This window comes from Semicossyphus pulcher, unplaced genomic scaffold (genome assembly GCF_022749685.1).
Source record: "Semicossyphus pulcher isolate SPU_LCO1_2020_fin unplaced genomic scaffold, fSemPul1.0.p SCAF_25, whole genome shotgun sequence".
In the NCBI taxonomy this organism is placed as follows: domain Eukaryota; kingdom Metazoa; phylum Chordata; class Actinopteri; order Labriformes; family Labridae; genus Semicossyphus; species Semicossyphus pulcher.
In genome coordinates this window covers 2,570,538-2,591,897 of record NW_027211699.1, presented here as the reverse complement: position 1 = coordinate 2,591,897, position 21,360 = coordinate 2,570,538, and the positions used below count along the sequence as shown (strand labels likewise).

General features: G+C 40.3%; 2 protein-coding genes across 3 annotated transcripts; both read left to right on the top strand.

Moving 5' to 3' along the window:
- The first annotated feature begins 40 nt into the window (after window positions 1-40).
- On the top strand, window positions 41-6,968 carry ddx42 (DEAD (Asp-Glu-Ala-Asp) box helicase 42). Of its 2 annotated transcripts, XM_069676192.1 has the most exons (18): window positions 41-97; window positions 1,057-1,275; window positions 1,432-1,582; window positions 1,679-1,740; window positions 2,153-2,189; window positions 2,560-2,712; window positions 2,817-2,921; window positions 3,056-3,175; window positions 3,268-3,444; window positions 3,542-3,670; window positions 3,771-3,870; window positions 3,953-4,000; window positions 4,094-4,191; window positions 4,289-4,565; window positions 4,777-5,003; window positions 5,111-5,221; window positions 5,371-5,487; window positions 5,669-6,968. In XM_069676192.1, exons 2-18 carry the CDS (start codon window positions 1,064-1,066, stop codon window positions 6,263-6,265), a joined length of 2,721 nt encoding a protein of 906 aa, XP_069532293.1. In that variant the 5' UTR covers window positions 41-97; window positions 1,057-1,063; the 3' UTR covers window positions 6,266-6,968. The 2 variants fall into 2 exon arrangements, with proteins under 2 accessions (XP_069532293.1, XP_069532294.1); XM_069676193.1 differs by lacking the exons at window positions 41-97; window positions 1,057-1,275; window positions 1,432-1,582; window positions 2,153-2,189 and having other exon boundaries at window positions 1,680-1,740.
- Window positions 6,969-8,009: 1,041 nt separating this feature from the next.
- On the top strand, window positions 8,010-20,931 carry limd2 (LIM domain containing 2). Its single transcript, XM_069676387.1, has 4 exons — window positions 8,010-8,170; window positions 17,445-17,489; window positions 17,710-17,846; window positions 17,954-20,931. The coding sequence occupies exons 1-4, from the start codon at window positions 8,168-8,170 to the stop codon at window positions 18,111-18,113; spliced, it is 345 nt and encodes a 114-aa protein (XP_069532488.1). The 5' UTR covers window positions 8,010-8,167; the 3' UTR covers window positions 18,114-20,931.
- Window positions 20,932-21,360: the final 429 nt, after the last annotated feature.

Here is a 21,360-nt window from a genome sequence, read left to right as displayed (position 1 = left end):
TGACGACAAGCTCTCGGGGAAGTTTTGCGCCCACAGATGACGTAAGCACAGCTTGGACTACTGACAACAGTGGAGCTTTTACTGGCCTTGGAAGCAGGTAAATACGGCAAGTTTACTATTGTTTTAATTTTATCGATACATCAGTCCACGAAAAATGTTAATGGTACACCACAGGGGGTTGTGATGGCACCCAAACTAAACCCCACAGCGAAATGTCTACTCCAGCGATGTACACCCCCATTTCGGCCTCGTTTTGCGGCCTTGAGCTAACGCTAACACTATGTATAAATAGACTGTACTTGTTGTGTTGTATTTTTCTCAAAATTCATTAATGCAAAGCAGCTACGTTAAATATGAAGCTAAATCATAATGGTGTGTTGCTTTGTACCGTCGTATTTAGCATGTGGCTAGCTGGCTCTGAATAAACGCGGCTATTTCAGATTATAAACCTGATTACGTTATATCCTCAAGAAACACAAATTAATTGATGTCCGACGAATGTACTTTGCCCTTTAGCAAACATTCGTACCTCCATGGAAGTTTGACTCAATATCATATTAACTGCGAGTATTTCTGACAACATTCGGCTTATGTTCAACCTGCACAGCTATAGATACCGTATATGCCTATGCACACATGACTTTGTTTAGCTAGCTGGTCTACTGTGTTGCTAACGGTACAGGGCTATACGAAGTCACCATAAATGAAAACACATCAGTAAAAAGCGAAAGTGTCCGACATTTTATTCATTTGATTTAAAAATCTAATAACCAAAAACAGCAAACTGAATTGCTGTCAAAGCTACTAATTTTATTACCTTGTGACTAATCGATTGTTGTTGTAGTGACACTGTCATCGTCAAACATATTTTACTCTCTATAAGTGGTCCTTGTTGACTAATTGGTAACCTGAAGAGACCTTTACATGGTTCAGACATGTGTTGACACATTTTAATGGCAGTGCCTTTAATATAGAACCAAGACAGCCAAACTGTTTTACGCATTCTAATTATATTAATATGGATTTTGATGCTTATATACACTCTTGTTTTGACAGCATAGCCATGAACTGGAACAAAGGTGGTCCAGGTGTAAAGCGAGGTTTTGGTTTTGGAGGATTTTCCCTTGCAGGGAAAAAGGAGGAATCTCCCATTCCTCAGAACTCTCCCACATCATTAGGAGCCACGGGCTCAGGTGGGGCATACGGGAAGAACCAGCAACTCCCATCATTCTACAAAATCGGGACAAAAAGAGCCAATTTTGATGAGGAAAATGCGTGAGTATAACATCTCTCCTAAACTTAATGTGCATGCGCCAACCGTGCGTGCCGACTGTTACAGTTACATTGTTACATTTATGCTCAGTTAAATCCCTGAGATAACTATCAGTGCATAATGTGATTTAAGTTTGTATCTGTTTCATTTTCAACAAGTTATTTCGAAGATGATGAAGAGGAGTCCAGCAGCAATGTTGACCTACCATATATCCCAGCTGAGAACTCACCCACACGGCAGCAGATGCAGTCTGGTGGTGGCTCAGACAGTGAAGATGACCCACTGGATGCCTTCATGGCAGAGGTTGAGGTGAGAATAAAATTACATTTAGACAAACTAGTATATATGTCTACAAATACCTCAAACCTGCTTTGATTTTTTAACTGATATTTTTTTCTCCTGCAGAGCCAGGCAGCTAAAGACATGAGGAAACTCGAGGAAAAGGAAAAGGAGAAAAAGACAGCCAAGTAAGACTTAAAAGTACTCACATCTTTAATTTGTTAGATTCTTCTGTCACGTCAAAGGTCCTTAGAGAGGTACTTAAATTGAAGTTTGATCATAAAGAAAAAAATAGCCCACAACTGAGTGAAAGTATAATCCCACCTATTTGTGACAATCATACTGTTAGTTTGCATTTTACTGCTGTACAATTCACTGCTTTTAAAAAGCCTCTTTACTACCATTAGCAATTAAGATTTAAGTTAATTATTAATTCCTTTAATTACTGGCTTAGAACATTGCACATCCAGCAATGTCTTCGCTGACTTGATGGATATCATCAGGTAAGCATGGTGACCTTAGTCAGAGTGGGATGTGGGCTGTCTTGGGTGTATGAACGAGCCGCAGGGAAGTTTTTTTTTTCTCCGCTTGTCATTTCAGGGGTATTCGTGATGACATTGAAGAGGAAGATGAACAAGTGAGTGAGCCCTCCAAAGTTCTTCATCCACTACATGGTTGATCAGTGAAGTCTTCGGACCAAACATTCCCTAAATTTACCTTCTCTAATCTTATAAAGGCCCTGCCTCCTGCTCTATCTGACCACGCAGGTTGCATTTAGCATCATTATTGAAATGTTTTTTTCTTGTGCAGAATATAAAAGCATGTTTTAATTGTTGCTTTACGTCAGCAAGTGAGAGGATAGTTCATATAGGATTGTGAAAAGTAATTTTTCCTTCTGTTATAAAGCTGAATGTCTCCTCAGGTATTTTTTGGTTACTGGTGCCTGGATGCTGTGATAAGCAGCAAACAGGCACAGATGTTCACATGTAATGCTCTGCTCTCTGCAGGAAGCCTACTTCCGCTACATGGCAGAGAATCCTACAGCTGGGCTGACCCAAGAGGAAGAGGAGGAAAACATTGACTATGACAGTGACGGGAACCCAATTGCTCCTACCACCAAGAAAATCATCTTGCCGCTCCCTCCAATTGACCACACTGAGGTACAGTTAACAATGCTAATATACAGTTTAAAAGTCAGGCCTGACCTGTGGATCAACATTTATGTCTCTAAAATATATAAGGGATTGTTATATTTTTTCTATAGATTGATTACCCACCCTATGAGAAAAACTTCTACAATGAGCATGAAGAGCTCAGCAACCTGACAGGAACACAGGTGTTGGATTTAAGGCACAAACTGAACTTGAGGGTAAGTTCAGGATTCATGAACACTAGTATATAGATGTTTTATACCTGAAACGATTCACACGTCATTGTTACTTTGATTTGGTCATTCGGTTTTGTTGTGGTTTGATTTCTTCTTATGTTTCATGTTGGTCGTAGGTGTCTGGTGCTGCCCCTCCAAAACCTTCTACTAGTTTTGCCCACTTCAGCTTTGATGAGCAGCTAATGCACCAAATCCGCAAGTCTGAGTACACTCAACCCACGCCAATTCAGTGCCAGGTATAGTGCAAGTTTGTCTAAAAGGTTGCATCACAATCCAACTTGAAATGTTATTTCGTGATTGATGTTTGTTTCTGTCTCTGGGATTTTAGGGTGTGCCAATAGCTCTGTCTGGACGCGACATGATTGGTATTGCAAAAACTGGCAGTGGTAAAACTGCAGCTTTTATCTGGCCCATGCTGGTTCACATCATGGACCAAAAGGAACTTGAGGCCGGAGAAGGACCCATCGCAATCATTGTGTGTCCCACCAGAGAGCTTTGTCAGCAGGTAAGCAATGGGACAGGACTGAGTCGGACTTGTTTAAAGAATATTTATTGATTCACAAGCTGGTTGACTGATGTGTGTCATTTCTAATGTTTGCCAGATCCATACAGAATGCAAGCGTTTTGGTAAAGCCTACTCACTGCGTTCTGTGGCTGTTTATGGAGGAGGCAGCATGTGGGAGCAGGCCAAAGCTCTGCAAGAGGGAGCAGAGATTGTGGTGTGCACTCCGGTAAGAGAAAAGACTACTAACTTTGACCTGCCTTTTAAGCAGACAATAAACTGCACTCCTTTTGCTGCAATACATTTTTTTATTGTTTGTGTTTGCGCAGGGTCGTCTGATTGACCACGTTAAAAAGAAGGCCACGTCCCTGCAGAGAGTGACATACCTGGTTTTTGATGAGGCTGATCGCATGTTTGATATGGGCTTTGGTGAGTTGGATTTCTCTGTGCTGTAACAGCGATTTTGTCAGCATGCTTTATGCTTGAAGACTAATATTTCTTTTCGTTTCAGAATATCAGGTTAGATCGATTGCTAGCCATGTTCGCCCAGACAGACAGAGTAAGTGGGTTTCTTTAAGCGTTAAGACAATGTTTCAGTGTCATAAGCAGCAAGGCTTAAGAGTGTGTTAATAACTGTTGATGTCATTCACAGCTCTTCTGTTTAGTGCCACTTTCCGAAAGAAGATAGAGAGGCTGGCGAGAGACATCTTGGTAGATCCAATCCGTGTGGTGCAGGGAGACATTGGAGAGGTATGCAGCAAACACCTAAATCTATTTAGAGCTGTAGTTACAAAAAGAAACTAAGCCGATTCCATGTTTTCATAACCTACGGTTCTTCTCTCACCAGGCCAATGAGGATGTGACACAGGTGGTGGAGATGTTGCCCCTCGGGTCAGACAAATGGGGCTGGCTGACCAAGCGGCTGGTCGAGTTCACCTCCTCTGGCTCAGTCCTCATCTTTGTCACCAAAAAGGCAAACTGTGAGGAACTGGCTACTAATCTGACCCAGGAGGGCTACAGCCTGGGCCTCCTGCATGGAGACATGGACCAGAGTGAAAGGAACAAGGTCATCAGCGACTTCAAGAAAAAGAATTTGCCTGTTCTGGTGGCCACTGATGTAGCTGGTGAGTACAAGAGGAGGAGGTTGTGATGGCATTGGAAATAGTTTTCTACTGCATCTTCTTTCCTTCTTTGTCGCTGTATGTTGGATTATTTGCATGAGGCCCTTATTTGTCTCTCTGTATTGTGTTGGTCTCCTGTTTATCAAGAGCAAAGTTGCAAAGCTATAGTTTCAACTTAACATCTTTTAACATTCCTGTTTTTATTCCTTCCCAGCTCGTGGTCTGGACATCCCATCCATTCGCACAGTGGTGAACTACGATGTGGCAAGAGACATCGACACGCACACACACAGGATTGGTCGAACTGGTCGTGCTGGAGAGAAGGGTGTTGCTTACACTCTTCTCAATAACAAAGACACATCATTCGCTGGTGACCTCGTGAGAAATCTAGAGGGAGCTAATCAAGGTGTTTCCAAAGAACTGATGGACTTGGCGATGCAGGTTAGATGAATCACTCAAAGAATTAAAAAAAAAGGCTTTAAAGTGAATGTATTGTTTTTTATTGATGTGAATGGTTGTAACTTTGTTCTGTTCACATTTTTCCCTAGAATCCCTGGTTCAGGAAATCCCGCTTCAAGAGTGGAAAAGGAAAGAAGCTGAATATTGGCGGAGGGGGTCTTGGTTACAGAGAGAGACCTGGCCTGGGGGCTGAAAGTTCTGTAAGTTAGTAATAATGGCACTGTCATAGTAAATACCGTGCACTTTAAGATGAACAAAAATCAATAAACCTCATTAAGAATACAGATAATTGTGGTGATATCTGGAGAAAATTCAGAGCAATGTTAGTAAGTCTCTGTTGTCTCTGCAGGAACGCAGCAGTGGCAGCAGCAGCGTGTTGTCTTCCTCTAGCAGCTACGAAGGCTTCACCAAAACAAACACCGGGGCAATGGGAGATCGCATGTCTGCGATGAAACAAGCTTTCCAGGTAGAACTTTAGACATAATGTATACTATAACTATAACTTGTTATACCCTTTGGTAGTTAATAAAGTTATTGTTATTTTTATATCTTTATAATATGCTGAACCTAAAATAAATGCTTTTGATATGATTCATTTTCTTTCATACAACTAATTTCTGATCTTTTTTTTTGCCCTTTTCTTCTAGGCTCAGTATAAAAGCCACTTTGTGGCTGCGTCCAGCGGTCCTCCAAAGCTTAGCACCAAGTCCAACAGCTCGTCAGGCTGGACCAGTGCAGGCAGCCTGAGCTCTGTACCAACAGAGTCCGCCAATGGTTCAGAACGGTCCCAGGTCACCATGTCTATGGCCGGCTTCACCAGCGCTGGCTCCCTAAGCTCAGTGCCCACCAGTCAAACCAGTTCACAGCCAAGCTACCCCCCACCAGCTCCTCCCTCACAGAGAGACAGCTCACGTGACAGACACAGTGAAGACAGGGGACGCGACAGTTACCACCGCCACAGCGACAGGAGCGATAGACACAGCGGAGAGGATCGCTACGGAGACCGCGATCGCCATGGAGACAGAGATCGAGACCGCTATGGGGACCGGGACCGCTACAGCGGCAGCAGCGGCCGCCACAGCGATAGTCGCAATGGAGATGGAAGCAGGAGGGACAGAGAAGATCGGAGGAGTGACAGGGATGGGGGAGACAGGGGGAGTGGAGAGGGGAGGGACAGAGGAGGAGATGATAGCTTTGCTGTTCCTGAACCACCAAAACGTAGAAAGAGCAGGTGGGACAACTAAAACATGAAAAAAACAAAACAAAACATCCATAGAATAAAATGTGCAACCAACTGCTCCATGATGAGCTTGTCTCTTGTGTAGGCAGACAACTGAGCATATCAAGGGCTGACACAAGCACAGGACTGCTGACTTTGAATAGAAGTGTAATGATGCTCCTGTAATGTTGGTTAGGACCTCATCATTTGGTCAGAGCTAAACATAGTGTGTCAGGCAGATCAACACAAGCAGCTCAGAGACAGTCACTGTACATATACCATCAAGACTGTTGTTATTGTAAGTCAGTAGGGTGAAGCAATAGAGCTGTAATGAATCCTGCTGTTAGGCTGTGTTGATTGATGTCTTTTTTCCTCTCACTGAGCTCCAAACATGCCTTTGTGCTTGCAAACTGGTTACTTTATTTTGGATCTTTTGCCAACTGTGTTTGTGTGTTTGCATTTTGTTAATCGACAAAGCTTACTCTTAGAACTGTTTCATTTATGAAGGCGCTCTGTGACAGTCGCACAAACATACATGTTAAAAACTGAGTATAGCTTTCTTTGTGTCTGGTATTGAAGTTTTAGTGAAGTGCCTTTCCTTGGCATTTAGTCTCTCTATGCTTTTGAAATGTTTTTCAAAAAGATGCATTTGTTTGTATGAGAGGAATTTCAAGTGTTCATTCACACATGGAAAATGTGAAGTTTTGATTAAAAAGACTCATATGGCATCTACCTTTGTATCTGCTTTCTGTCTTTGGCTTTTGCTTTTTAAAAAACTATAAATACTCTTATCACCAAATTCATCTTTCATACTTTTTCTTAAATGTGCTATATCATGAAATAAATTGTACTTGATATTGTTTTATTGTGTATTAGAAATTTTGACTTTACATATAGACCTGCGACCTGACATGAAGCAAAGACCAGGAAAGAAGACGGTGGCTTTAAAAATCCGGTGTTGTGGGAGAGAAGAGAGTCGTTCCAATTGGACTGTTTTTGTCAGTTAAATTACCATTATAATATTGTCATAGATACTATCTTTGTGATCAGACTTTAGCACAGAGTAGGGAAAATTAACTTACCATTGTAACCTTTATTCAGTCATGTCTGCCAAGCAACAGTAAGAGGTACACTGGAGGCTATAAAAGCTTCAATAATCCAACTGTTTGATATATCATATCATAACTTGAATAAAGATTATAAATATTGTTTTATTCTGTAACAGATAGACATGAAAAGTTCATATGTGCTGGTGTGGTAGCATATGTTTTCCATATTTGTACATTTTTGTGTGTGATCTTGAAGACAAAATTTCCCTTTGGAACAAAAACAGTGCAGAAATGAAGCAAGGTGTTAAAATTATCTATACATGATATAAAATGAACTTTTAAAAAAAACATTTTTTGTAGTAGTTTTTAGATCTATTTATGGCATCGATATGGACTAAACGGAAACAAAACAGCACATGTTCACAACCACATCACGAGGGCTAAAAAAGCACAAATATCAAACAAAATGATTAACAGGAGACTAGTAAAAAAAAACACTTTGCGCCATCAAACCACAAGCGGTATTAATCTCGTCAATGTCACTTATAAACCTCTTTAAACAAAGGTTATTTTTTATACTCAATCTTGACAGTGACATCCTTGTTCCACTCATAGTTGAGATTTGTCCGACAACCCCTGAATGCATCAGAGGCAGATGAGAACCAATAGCGTGCGACATCCTGCCGGAGAGAGAAAAAAACGTTCTGTTGAAAACCCAGACGTGAAGCGAAGCGGAGGGTAGAAATTCACCGGCACCGGGACCAGCGTCTACAACAAAGCCTCCTAGAGAAGTGAATGAGAGCGCAGATATTAACCTCCAGCCACTGAGTGAACAGACTCCGCGTTATCAGCCAGCGTGTCGCAAACAAGAAGCGCAGATGGTAAGTATTTTTTCTCGTCTGTTTGCACCGTGTGTGTGTCTGCAGCCTCCCCTCCCTCCCCTGCTCTCCTCTCTGCCTCTTTTTTTATGTGAGATGAGGTGAGGTGATGATGTCTGTCCACTCGTACAATTGTTAGCTAACCAGCCGCCAATTTGTTGTAATTTAAGCTGCAGTATTAATTTAGGATATGAATTAAGTATTTGGTGGAGGTAACATTAGAGGAGGGTCTTGTATTACATTGTATCGCCCGCCGTCGTGTTCCTCAAAATGCTAGCAATGCGCCGCTTGTTTTAACGTCTTTTAGTTAGCTAGCTTGCTGGCTAATTAATATACATCCCTTTAAATTATATATCTAATACAACTTATCCTAGTTTTTTTGAAAGCCCTAATTTTATCACTTAGTCATTAAAATATGTCCATTTATCTTCTTATCAGCTAATTTTTAATACATTTGTTGGCTTTTACTGTGCTTTGTAATTTTGTTCTTTTGTCTTGTTTTCGCAAAATGATATTGCTGTGGCTTTTTTTTTTGTTGCCAAATGTGATATAACTAGGCTCTAACCTGCGAAGTGTTACATAAATGTCTTTTCCCAAACAAGCATGTACAGACAGTGAAGTTATCTGTAAAAGGGATTTAACCCCCAGATCACAACACAAGCACATTTAAAGAAATAAAAACATAAACTAAAGAACTAAATCCGCTTTAAGCTAGTTGAGTATGCTCTGGTCTACAATACCCACATTGTGACTGAGGCAGGGCTAAGCATGTTTATATTTGCATTAGTATTCTAATTTGAGTCTTATCCTGCCTTTTCATTTAATTCAGGATATTTGACATTTAGAAAAACATGAGAAACCTGGTTATTCACATCACCATGTGCTCATATTACAGTATCAGGTTACTGGTCATTACTTAACTCTACTAATTCACGCACTAAAAGAGAGTAGGCCTTTTTATGTTACAGTATAATGGTGTACTATAACTAGCATACCAAGGTTAATCATAAACCAGGAAATGTGCAGCACATAACTTATAACCAAAGATCATGAATCAAAGCGAAACATCCTCTAAATGGGGCCTATGCTGAATTTACCCCATTTTGGGAACAAAAATCCCCACAGCAGCGTATGAACTCACCTGCAGCTGCTGAAATATTCAGCTGAGTCATACCGAACGAATGATTGACTGACTGGATTAAATCTCTGCGTAAATCAGCATTGGATTAAAAACTCAACACCAGGTGGAAGAAAGCATGTGTTTCACTCTTCATACGCATATATTTCTTGTGTTTGTTTTGTCTAGCAGTTTACACACTGCTCTGTGGTCTGCTAAAACCACTTTTTTATCCATCCCGGGCACCACACTTACACCAGTCTGTCATTATAGCCCTGGCATATGGCGAAAGGGCTTAAGTAAGTATATGGTCAGTTTCATTTCCTGCCTCCGTCAGTGGGCTGCCTGACTGTAATTCCAGTCCGAGCTGACAGCACAGATTGACACCCTGCTTTACGTCACTATTCTGCTGGATTTAAGAAGCTGTTGTTGCAATTTGACGTGTCTAAAATAAATAATAATAAATAAATGACATAAAAAATAATAGTGCGGATTTTGACAAAGCAGTTTGTACAAAAGCTGCTGTGAGGACTAATAACATTCATTGGGTTTGAACATATGCTTCTCCGTCAAACAATTACCATTAGTGGCACAAAAACCTGATTTGGTGGACATGTCAGAAGTGCCATATGTTGGGAGGAGGGGGTGTTTTCCCGGTGTCAGATGTGCAGAACAGTAGTAAATGGGTCGCCAGCAGGTCCAGGCGATAAAGCTGCAGGTGAAAATGGTCAGAGTAGTTGTTTTCACTAACTACATACCTGTCCCTTTCTCCCCTATTCCCATTAATTTGTTGTATTTCAGATAGTGGGTGCTTGCAGATGAGAAGTCTAGTCAGGGTGGTCGTGTGAGCAAAGGAACACAAAACCCTTTCAGATCTAAAAAAGGCGTAGATGTTTCTCAGTGTGATATAATGCATTTATTGTCTTTTTATTTGATTGTTTTATGATGTGTGAAGCGCACTAATGTCTCATTTTTAGCAAGCCGAGTAATTATGTAAAAAGAGGTCATTATTTTTCAGTCATTAGAATCAGATTTAATGCCAAAGTCTTTTTAAATCACAAGGAATTTGCCTTCGTCTGATGGTGCATACAATAGACAAAGGGAAACTATGGCGGTAAGGAAACATAACTACCCAATAGAAACATTTACAATGCAGAATTTGAAAATACATTTACACAATAACTGATTTTAAAGTGAAAATGAAAGGCAGTTAGACTTTTTCAATCCGTGTCAGTAAGATGTCCAAAGCCAATACTTTTCATTGCTCTCTATTTATTAGGGTAGATTGATTAGATTTTTTTGTTTGGTGCAGTCACCTTTGTCTGTCTTAGAACAGCTCTCTGCCTTTCAAATCTTAGTGTAAATATTCCCAGTTTGAATTGTCAACGTAAACACAACAAAACACCCATATTGTTTGCATCTGTGTGACTTTCAGCATTGAGCTGATGTAGGTAACCTGGTTTTAAAAGACTTTAGGGCATATTGCCTTTTGTGTATAGTTTCTCACACTATCAATAGTCAACAATAAACTTCTTAGGAGTCACATTTTAAAGTCTGTAGAGCTCTGTGAGAATCTACTCAAATAATCCACATTTAATCTTTTGGGAAAAAACAATTTTAAATGGCTTCTTAGGGGAAATAAAATCCAAAACATGATTTCCCAGTCCCTTAGTTGTCCCTGTCTGCAGTTAAGGAGCCTTCAGTGTGTGATGGAAATTTCACAGAGCAGATATTTGCATGTGAGATCCTCTCTTTCTTTTGAAGACGGGATGGGGCATGTTCTCCTGAATTCCAGTCCTGGAGGAGAATTTGATTGTGAATTGTTCTACTCTTCTGGAGCCTGTGATAACATCTGATCAGTCGAAGCACTTAAAGCTGTTTCTTCTTCTACGTCCTCGGCAGAAGGCAGCGTCCCCTCGCATTGTCAAGTCAACACAGGCTCTAGGGCTACATTGCATTCTTTCACAGGCCATCACTGGTTTGGTTCTGACAACATTAACTGAAAACATAAACTGAGCAGCTGCTGCAGCATACCAGGACCAACCTTTTAGTCGTTATAACATCACAGTCTTGAACACTGTAGTTGGCTGTCTGATTTTATGAATTTAAATAATAGGGCCACTTCGTAGCTTGGTATTAGACAAGGTAAAAACATGGTCCTGACACAAATGGCCAGACTTGTCCTCAGGCAACTTCTTCAAAGAACCAACTTCAGGAAACACTGAGGGCTTTCTTTTCAAGCTAGTTACACAGACACTGCAGTGCAGAACCCATGGTTTTCTCAGCAAAACTTGCTGACTGCTAATTCCACATTAAACTATCAGTATCACTTTCTGTAGCTGAAAGGGGAGCGTGCTTCTCAGAAATTATTCATGTATGGTTATAAAAATGTGAGTGGGCTGTTTCCCATACTTTTGAGAGGCAGTAGTTCTCCCTAAAATCAACAAAATAACACTTATGAAAACTTTATGCTCTCTGATTCTAAATCATTTAGACCTGATCTGATTAGTTGATTAGCAAACAAGTGACTCAGTTGAAAAATAATCTGCAACTATTTTGATTTTACAAACAAAAATGTGAGGAATTCCTAAGTTTCAGCTTCTTACATTTGAGGCTTTGCTGCATTTGTGCTGTTAATCTCACATTTCAAGCCCTCACCTTGTGCTTTAGGAAAGTGTGATGGGCATTTTTCACTATTTTTTAAAATAATAAAATAAAACAATTATTGGTAAATGTATTGACAATGGAAATAATAGATATTTGTTGCCCTAATTTAACTTTCAAGTACTATATGAGTGTTAATTACGAGTTTCATCACAATGTGATAGTTGGATTCTGGAAAACAATGAGATAGTTGCATAAAATGATAGATAGATTGATGTTTTCACTTTATATCAATGATTTTTGGTCAATGAATCAATATATATATATATATAGATCCAAATCAATAAATAATTACCCAACTAATTGTTATAGTATAGTAACATTGCTGCATATTTAGTTACATCCTTAAAAGGTTTCATTTAGACTTTAACAGCCTCCCCAGACAGGAAGTGGAAAACCGAGTGTCTATCAGCCACGCAGACATTCGATACCTTGTGCCTTCAGATACAGAAAACTGCCGTGTCACTTTCTCATTGCATAATGGAAGCTCAAAAAAACAGAAGTAGTAACTGACCGAGCCCTAACACGCTCCCAGATGTGATTAGTCTGCAGACTGGTGTGGTGAACCGTTGTCTGCACTCAGAAAGATCTGTTGCAGCCTTTTTTCATCACTTCCTCAGCCTGTCAAGTGTCAAAACCCTGTGGTGCGCTACTTTTCCATCACAGAACAGTTGTTTTTTTTTAAACCTCATACTAGGCCTGAGTTTTTTCTTCTTCCCAGGAATCTTGTCCACATATCTTGCTTTGTCTCATCATGTTCAGAGTTGATGGAGGCTGGCTGTCAGGAGAAGCCTATATATCTTCCCTGCAGCAGGTGTTTTAGGTGTTGGATCAGTGCCATGGCTTGCAGGGACAGAAAGTGAAATATCTAGGGAGATTATATCTGCAAAAATATTAAACTCAAGATTTGTGGTTTATGCTGCAAGTACTGGATCGCCCGTTTAGCACTGCTGAGTTTGTTTTGAAGGATGAGGTTCCCGACGTCTTGTTCTCTTGTTTCCACTCTGCTGTCCCGAATGATTAAGCAATGATGACGTCTATAAAAATACGGGATGAGAGAGAGTGGGAGCCTTGTTTTAATGACATAAGACGTTTGTTAATATAGCGCCTGCCTTCCCTTCTAAGGGCCTGTTGCTGTGAATCGTGCGTTACAGTGCGTATTCAGCTATGATCAAGTGTGAAGCACGGGGGGGGGGTTATCAAATGGTGCTGTGTCCGTCACAACTAGGAAAGCAAAAAAGAGCTGAAGAGCTTCTTCCCATTTGAACTCCTCATGAACATGTTGACCTTTAACCCTTGTAATAGCCTTTAGAGTTCTTAGAACTGCTCTAAATGGCTGAAATTTACGTCAGCAGATAGCCCCTGTAAACACTGAAATTTACACAAGAGTGGTCTGTTTGCCGTCTGTTTGACATCCAAAGCAGTGCAAGACTTTCACACATTATTTTGATATTGCATGCTTTCTAAACTACATCTTCAACTTCTCAATGCTTTACATCTTTTCCTGATGTTGAAAGAATGAGGGCAGATTTGGGGGTCATTTAACTCTCTTGTCACACGGGTGGTCTGTGGCCTCGGGGGGAAAAGGCAGTGGTGTTTGGGAGAGTAATGATTTTTTTGGGGAGCACCCTCACCATTGACGAGTCAGTGTGAAGATAAAAATGTTAAGTAGCCGATAACTGATTACTGTTTTAAAGTATTAGTTGAGAAATACACTTGATTTGCTTTTTGCAATGTCTGAATGAGAGTATTCATACCCCTCCCTGTCTGTATTGCAAATATGTAGCTAAGTGCAGCATAAAAACTGGAATTAGTGCAACACGATTTTGTCAAACAGGAACAAAATTCTACTACCAAACTCACTACATAACAGGTTGTATGCGATAAATAGATTTTTCCCAGTTGCCATTCTTAATGTTAAAGTAACAATCTCCAACTTTTTCATTAAAAAAAATGTCTTAAGTCACGATCTATCACCGAATGAGTTAACACAGTGGTGATTGAACCTGTGGCCAACTGATGAAAGCCTTTACATTTGCAATTTGTTGTATAATTATGGACTGAGCGTCTGTGGCAACATTGGCGGAACACTATCACAAGTGACGGGCCCAGTTAGTGACGCGTTTTCCATCACCCAGCAGTGGTTGGTCTGCCAGAGAGGGTAGGCGGAGCTAAGCTGCTGCACTTCCGGTTTCTGTAAGCATTGCGAGTAAACGGTAATCTACTATGGCTGAACAAACAAAGAAAAGATCGATGACTACAGATACAACTTCAAAATTAAGTGAAAATCCAAAGAAAAAGAAACAAATTCGACGCTCAGATGAAGCAAACAGTCTAAAAAGGAAAGCAAGGAAAATCAAGAGTTAGAACCATGACAAAGGGAGCCAGCCGTAGACACCTGGTTAAACTGGGAAGAGTGCTCTCGCAATTACAATTATTGCCAGTGGGAGGCGCTCAAGAGCACAAATTCAAATCTTCGAAATTGTATCTTTAAGCTAAGCTAACTGGGTGCAAGTTGTAGCTTCATATTTACCATACAGACAAGCCATTGGTCTCGTCCAACACTTCCTGGCGTTTGCAACATGAACGCAGAAACGCATACGCATCGACAAAGACGTGTAGGTGTCTTTAAAATTGAAGCAAGGGCTCTGTGTTTGCGGCCGTGATGCAGTGAGAAACTAAGAGTTGAACCTCTGTTGAAAGAGATTTCAGCACTTGTGTGAAAGTGGTCTTTGTTTGGTGAGATACAGCTCTCCAGCTGGCTCGAGCTTTTCACACACTGGTATGTCAAATTGCTTCACAGCTTAAACGCTGATGAATACAAACCTTTTATTTATGTTTACATTGAACACCTTGTTCTGTGCTCATAAAGGCCCCTAATCGTGTTATTTTGTCTCTTTTTTTGTATTAGCCAGGAGCATTTTTATTTTTAGCTTTTTATAAGTTGAATGAGTTCAGCTAAAGCACACTTGCAGAACATCGTTAGCAGTCATCTATTAGCATGAAAGTCAGTTAGTTAGGACTACCTCTGCATGACAGAGGAAGCCACGTGTCACAACAACTTCCTGCCACTTTCAAGCTGTTTTGTGACAATGTAGATTCATGTACATATAAGGTAAAAACAAGACAAGATGGCACAAGCTAATCTGAAGTCTTCCTGGATCTCTCTCTCTCTCTCTCTCTCTCTCTCTCTCTCTCTCTCTCTCTCTGCCTCTCTGTCTCTCTCTCTGTGTTCCTGTGTGTTTGGAATGCATGCCTACCCCCTAACATGGTTTCTAAACTTGCTGCATTTTTTTCCACCAAAGAAAAAAAACTTTGGCAATTTTTGTGCCTTCAGTCAGATCACTTTTCCTTTTTAGGCTACTTTAATTTCATGATTTCATACGCTCAGATTAAGAACCTATTGACCTCATTTTCCTGCTCTCACAACCTCCCACTGAAGTAAACCTCTGTGAGGGCTCTGTGGGAACTTTACACATTCAGTCTTGTGTGAAGTATGATGATCATTGGTTTTACTGCAGCAACAGGAAGTGGCTGCTACATAACCAGCAATGCGTAAGTTGTCTGCTAGCTAGTTAGCTAGCAGCAACAAATCAGCTGAGCTCAAGAGGAATCAGGATGAAGAGGAGGCAGGCAACTGAGATGTGATTGCATCTACAGGAAGCCGCATGGCCTTACTCTTAATGAGCCAATCATTTCAAAAGCATGACATCCGGTTCTCATAAGTGCAGACACACCCTAGTGTTCCTGCTACTCAGTTGTTTGATGGTGCATTAAGACTGAAAGGTCAAAAATATAATGCAAATTACAATACAGAGGTTCATTCTGTGTGTATGGCTTACCAAAAGACAGCCACTCAACTGAGCAGGATGAATTTTAAAATGATGATGGGCTGACAGATGTTGCACTCAGAGCTAGTTCTAAATAACAAACTGGCTGTCTGGGTTAGATGTTCTGTATAGTTTTTATATATGTGATGGCCCATATCAACTAATAATATCAGGTGACTGATACACCAGTCGAGCTCTAGTACATATAAGGGAGGAAAATGTGGCAATAAATATACTGACGCATAAAAATTGCTAACCATTGGTTTGGAGTAGTGTTGTACATCAGTGAGCAGCACCCCTTTGTCAGCATCAATCGTGTATAAATGGAAAACTTTGTGCTGGTCTCAGCAGGGATGTTTTCTAAAGACAGGATGACTGGACACAAGGTGCAGATTATTTGATAACCCATATTTTTAACTTATTTTCATGGCAAGTTTAACAAAATTGCCTGATACAGCCTTTATACAGTTAATACAGATACAGTTAAAAAGAATTGTTTATAGAGAAATCAAGAAGTACCATGATCGTTTAAATGGCTTTTGATGTCAGCAGCAATATGCACAAACATCATGCTTCCATTCCCATCACTGAGGCAGGCACGGTATATTTGTTATTTTGCATAAAAGCAGGGGATTTTGCAATTCAAAACTATAATGGCAAAAGTGAATATCAGCTGATGCCTGTGATTCCAAAGATCTCTTTCTCTTTGCAACTCTAGTTGCAGACCCTCAGCCACACCACCTCCCCAACCCACCCACCTCCACCACTTCCTCCGGCTCCAGCCAAACTGCCTTACATAACGGGGTTTTAGCAAAGTCTGCAGTGGACTTTTCCCCGGCCTAAACAGAGGCTGCCCTTCTTTCCTGCACACTGGCTTTTCCATGGCAGTGTGTACATGCACGTCTGAATGTCTCTCTGTTTGTGCATTATCCGCTTGAATTACCTGTTAGCCCTGCTTAAAGATATAGCTGTGCTGGAGACCAGCTGCAATACTCATGAGGGCAGATACAGTCGGTACTTGTCTGTAACTTCCTCAGGCCTGTGATCATGCAAGCTTTTCTTTTCCTTCTTAACCTCTTGAGGGCCTAAGGGGAAGTCTTTCAATTCCTCCTGTCATCATGACCAAAACTGTAATTACCTGACAGAAACATCAACACAGCGTAAAGGACCTCTTAAATAGCAGCCAGAGAGCTGAATGGTAAACATGTGATTGGAGGGTTTAATGAAAGAAATGCTTCATTACATGCAAAAAAAAGACGTGCTTCAGTCTCGTTATTTCACTGAGAAATCTACTTCAATTGGTGATAGTGCCCGGTGAAGTTCCTTAACTGGAAGGCTGGAGCTGAGCTGTTCTGCTATGTTGAGGGCAGCCCCATGCTGAGTGTCCAACAGTTCAGCTCACATGACCAGACAGAAGGCACCTGATCCTCTCCCAGGGGTGCAAAGAGACAGATGGAGCGAATAGAAGGAGGGCTAGAAAACAAGAGATTAGATTTACAATACTAACTAACACACCGCTAAAGGTAATAAGAGGACAGTGAGAAATACATGAGTGAATCTTCTCCCATCCTATCTACTGTTTATTTCAGTTCATATGTGTTGTTGTTTAGAGTATAACAGTAGTTTCAACACACTTGTTTAAGTTTGTTTTCCTCTGTTTATTCAGGACACCAGGAACACCACTGAGGAGAAACCTGTCCAGCGATCTAAGGTAAATATGCATCTTCTCTCTCCTCGTGGTTCTCTGTTCCTCTGTGTGCGTTACTCCACTTTAAATTCACCAGCCTCTGATCTCAGAAGAGAGCAGAGGAAGTCTTTCCTGTGTTTTGTGTCTTTTGTTAATGCTAGCTTTCATCTCACTGAGGATGGAGGCCTAGATCCCTGCCTGTTTGTGTGTCTGATAGTAAATCAGGTTTTTTTTTTATGTTCAGTCCTTCAGCTTTAAAACCCAAAAGGAAGTGTGCACATCATGTGAGAAGACAGTCTACCCAATGGAGAGATTGGTTGCCAACAACATGGTCTTCCATTCAACATGCTTCTGCTGCAAGCACTGCAACGCCAAACTCAGGTGACTATATATAGTGATTTCTTCTTCTGTGTATTAACTTGACTTCCTTCTGCTAATCGCTCCTTTTTGATATGTGCTAAACTGTGTTGTTCTCCTCCTCCCGGCAGCCTTGGCACCTTCGCAGCTCTTCAAGGCGAATTCTACTGTAAACCCCACTTTCAGCAGCTGTTCAAAAGCAAAGGCAACTACGACGAGGGCTTCGGACGCAAGCAGCACAAAGAGCTCTGGGCCTCCAAGGAGACGGATAATATAACAAAGACGGCATAATCATGTCTGCCTGTGTCCCATCCCAGCCCTGTCTCTTCCTTTCTCCTCCTCCTTACACCTCCGATACATCACGATGAACACATGCCTCATATGCTGGGGCACTGTTAAATCACCCACGCGCTCACTTGCTTTTTAAAGAGCATCAGAACAGATACATGCACAAACGGCTAGAAAAAGACTGGCGAGTCATAATCAGACCACTTAAACATAATTTGGGGATATATTCGGGGTTTTGGTTTTATTAATGTGTATTTTCTTATTTCCTGCTTGGAATTGGTAGATGATTGTGACCAAAAGCCTTCCCTGGTATGGGGAGTGTACTAATAATAATAATCACTTTTATTTTTTAATTCTTTTAATAATTTGCACCCTTTTTATTTTGTGAGTAAGTAATCTGTATGCTCAGGCAAACATATCAGAGGGGTTACAGAGCATCCGTGTTTTGCAGTAGAGCATAAACTCAGGTCAATTTTCACCCAAGTTTCACTCATTCAATAAAATAAACATCTAAATAATAGTCCTCGGTATTGTGACTCCACTGTCAGAGACAGAAATGTCAGTTTGTCAGGTTTCATATATTTGAGGAACAAACAGGGTACAGAGTACTGTAAAATAACCGCACACATCAGCAACAGCTCACCTCTTGTGTTTTTAATTTTGGTGTTTTATTATTGTCGCTTCATCCCATGGTTTGTTCTTATTTTATTGACCTCTCTGAGTCTTATCCTTGCATGTTGGGATGACTGGGTCTTAATAGCCTTATCTTACGACTGTATCGATCTTTTGTGTTGTGAATGATTTATTCGTTTCCATGATGCATAGCAAATCACTTTTTAAAGGGTTTTTTAGAAGCACTTGAGTTTGGATTTGATTGATGTCATGGCATAAATTGATCCTCTCTGAGCTTTTATGGTTGAAATTTTAATGGAATTCTCAGATTGTGTTTTGTATTCTGTCTGTACATAGAGCTGTAGTTTGTGACTTAGTGAACATTCCCCACCACGCTGTACTCTCGTCTTGCACATACGACCACACATGATCACCAGACAAGATGTTGATAATCACAGGGAAACGGAGGCTTTGTTGCTAACTTCCCTCTATTCTGCGCATGAAACGGGGCGTGAAAGGAGGAGCTGTATACGAGAAGTTAGAATGATTACTGGAGTTACATCTGTTACAAATACAAAAGCCTAGCAAGAAATCACTTGTTCCTTTGTCATTTCACGCTTGTCAGTTGTTGGCGTCTTGTGATAATTTTTCCCTGGCTGTATTTAAATGTGGTCGTATAACTGGATAGGTTTCATTGGGGAGTAGACGGATCCAGTCCAGTCACTGTTGAACATCCATCTTTATTTGTTCCCCAATCCCATCTAGTAAGTTTGGACAGGTTCCCTATTTAAATAATTGCCTTCCTGTTCTCTTAACCTGTCTTATTAGCTAAATGCATCTTAGCAAATGGACCTATTTCTGATATTAAATTAACAGTAGGTGTCTGAGGGAAGGTTTGTCACAGTATTGTTCCCCTTTTGTGCTCCTGCATGCTGCATGCTGATCCCGGTGCAGAGCACCCCCTACTGGGGAAAGTGTGAAAGTGGCGCCTAAAAGAAGTGTGAGAGAGAGGAAGAGGAAAATATCTTGCCTGTGAACTCAATGAAGCCTTTATTCTAAGTTTTGGAATACGTTGCCTCAGTCTGCTGTGCAGCTACTGCACTTCAGCAACTTTAATCTTATTTAATTCCAACACCTAAGAGAAATTTACCCACTTAGAAAAGAATTCCACATCTATTTTTCATTCTATACAAAGAATGAGTCTAAAGCCATTCAAATATCTCATTTTAGACAATGTCTGAATACCACTTAGACTTGACTGACACTTGAATGACACAAAGTACTTTTTGTGACTGAAGGTTTACTGTGAATTTGAGCATGCTGTGCAGAAACTAAACTTAAACAGATGGATATTTGCTAGTTTTTCAAAAGAGAAGCCTTAGAAATAAATAGCTGACCTTATTGCTTTTTAAAACGAGATCTTTGAGTCCACAGATGTTGACAAAGAAATCTCCTGTTCATGCCTTTTTTTAAACACACCTGCTTACTCTAGAACCCCACTCTTTAACATAGGATTACTTCATTCAACCAGCAGCCATTTTTTCCTATCTAACCACTTTTTATCCACACGTAATGTTCAATGATTCTGATTCCACTTGTGTGACAATGTATATTTTATATTTACATTTTCTTTTTTCTTTTTTCAAACGGTCCTCTGGATCCCTGAGAATGCTTTAAAATCAAAAGTATTGTATCTAGAAATGCTGTCTTTGTCATTCTCCGTTAGCAGTTCGCCAAGGTACAACTGCAGAATCTGTGAATTGCAACGTCTCAGTGTAACAGAGCAGACAAGGTACACTTTACACTGGTGCCAAGAGGCTCAGGTGAATGATTGCAGTGTAACGTTTTAACTGTTAAACGTGTGCGTCATTTCATTTTTGTGCTATACTTGATGTGGACTTACTCTCCAATGCTGTCGTTAACGAGACATTTTAAATGTATGCATCTTTAAAAATGTAATCTTTATTTCAAACTTGACCTGTGGATTGAGGTGGCCTTACAGCAAAAGGACGCTTGGACTGTGTTTGCAGTCTTTCCCCTCTATCCCCCCTTCTCTCTATTGCTTAGTTGTGGTATGGAAGTGTAACATTTTAAAACGTAAGCACCCCCTTTCTACGCCAATATACACATTCATTTTGTGCATTTTCTTCCTTGTTTTTATTTTTTACATGCTTTTGGAGAAAAAAATAAAATGCTGGTGTTGATTTAATGCAGTGATTGAAGTGTGTTTATTGGTATAAAGACTGCTAAATAGTAAAGAGGAAAATACTTTTTACTTCAGTGCATCTATTAGATCGCTTGAGTTACAAGTTACTTTACAAATTAGAGAAGATAAAATGTTTTTTTTAATAAATCAAGTTACCCAGGAAGTATATACATTTGATCTTATAATTTAATTGATCAGTAAAACAACAGATAATAACAAGCAAGTGTTAATAAAGATGCTATATTTAGGCTAAAAACATCTTGGGGTTGCAGCTTCGCAAATGTGAGCCGTGTTGCTTTTTCCTTTTAATTATCTGAGTTATTTTAAAGCTGTTTTAAATATATAGATTTTGACTATTGTTTGGACACAAGAAACCTTGTGAAGGTGTCCCTTTGAATTTGAATTTTGATAACACAATTTCTTGCCTTCTGA

Excerpts from the sequence above, each read along its gene's own strand:
- ddx42 (XM_069676192.1), top strand. The coding sequence starts at position 1,064 with ATGAACTGGAACAAAGGTGGTCCAGGTGTAAAGCGAGGTTTTGGTTTT. Across the intron at positions 1,741-2,152 it reads AAGGAGAAAAAGACAGCCAA|GGGTATTCGTGATGACATTG; the intron begins GTAAGACTTAAA and ends TTGTCATTTCAG. Across the intron at positions 2,922-3,055 it reads GGCACAAACTGAACTTGAGG|GTGTCTGGTGCTGCCCCTCC; the intron begins GTAAGTTCAGGA and ends TGTTGGTCGTAG.
- limd2 (XM_069676387.1), top strand. Across the intron at positions 17,490-17,709 it reads AACCTGTCCAGCGATCTAAG|TCCTTCAGCTTTAAAACCCA; the intron begins GTAAATATGCAT and ends TTTTATGTTCAG. Across the intron at positions 17,847-17,953 it reads CACTGCAACGCCAAACTCAG|CCTTGGCACCTTCGCAGCTC; the intron begins GTGACTATATAT and ends TCCTCCCGGCAG.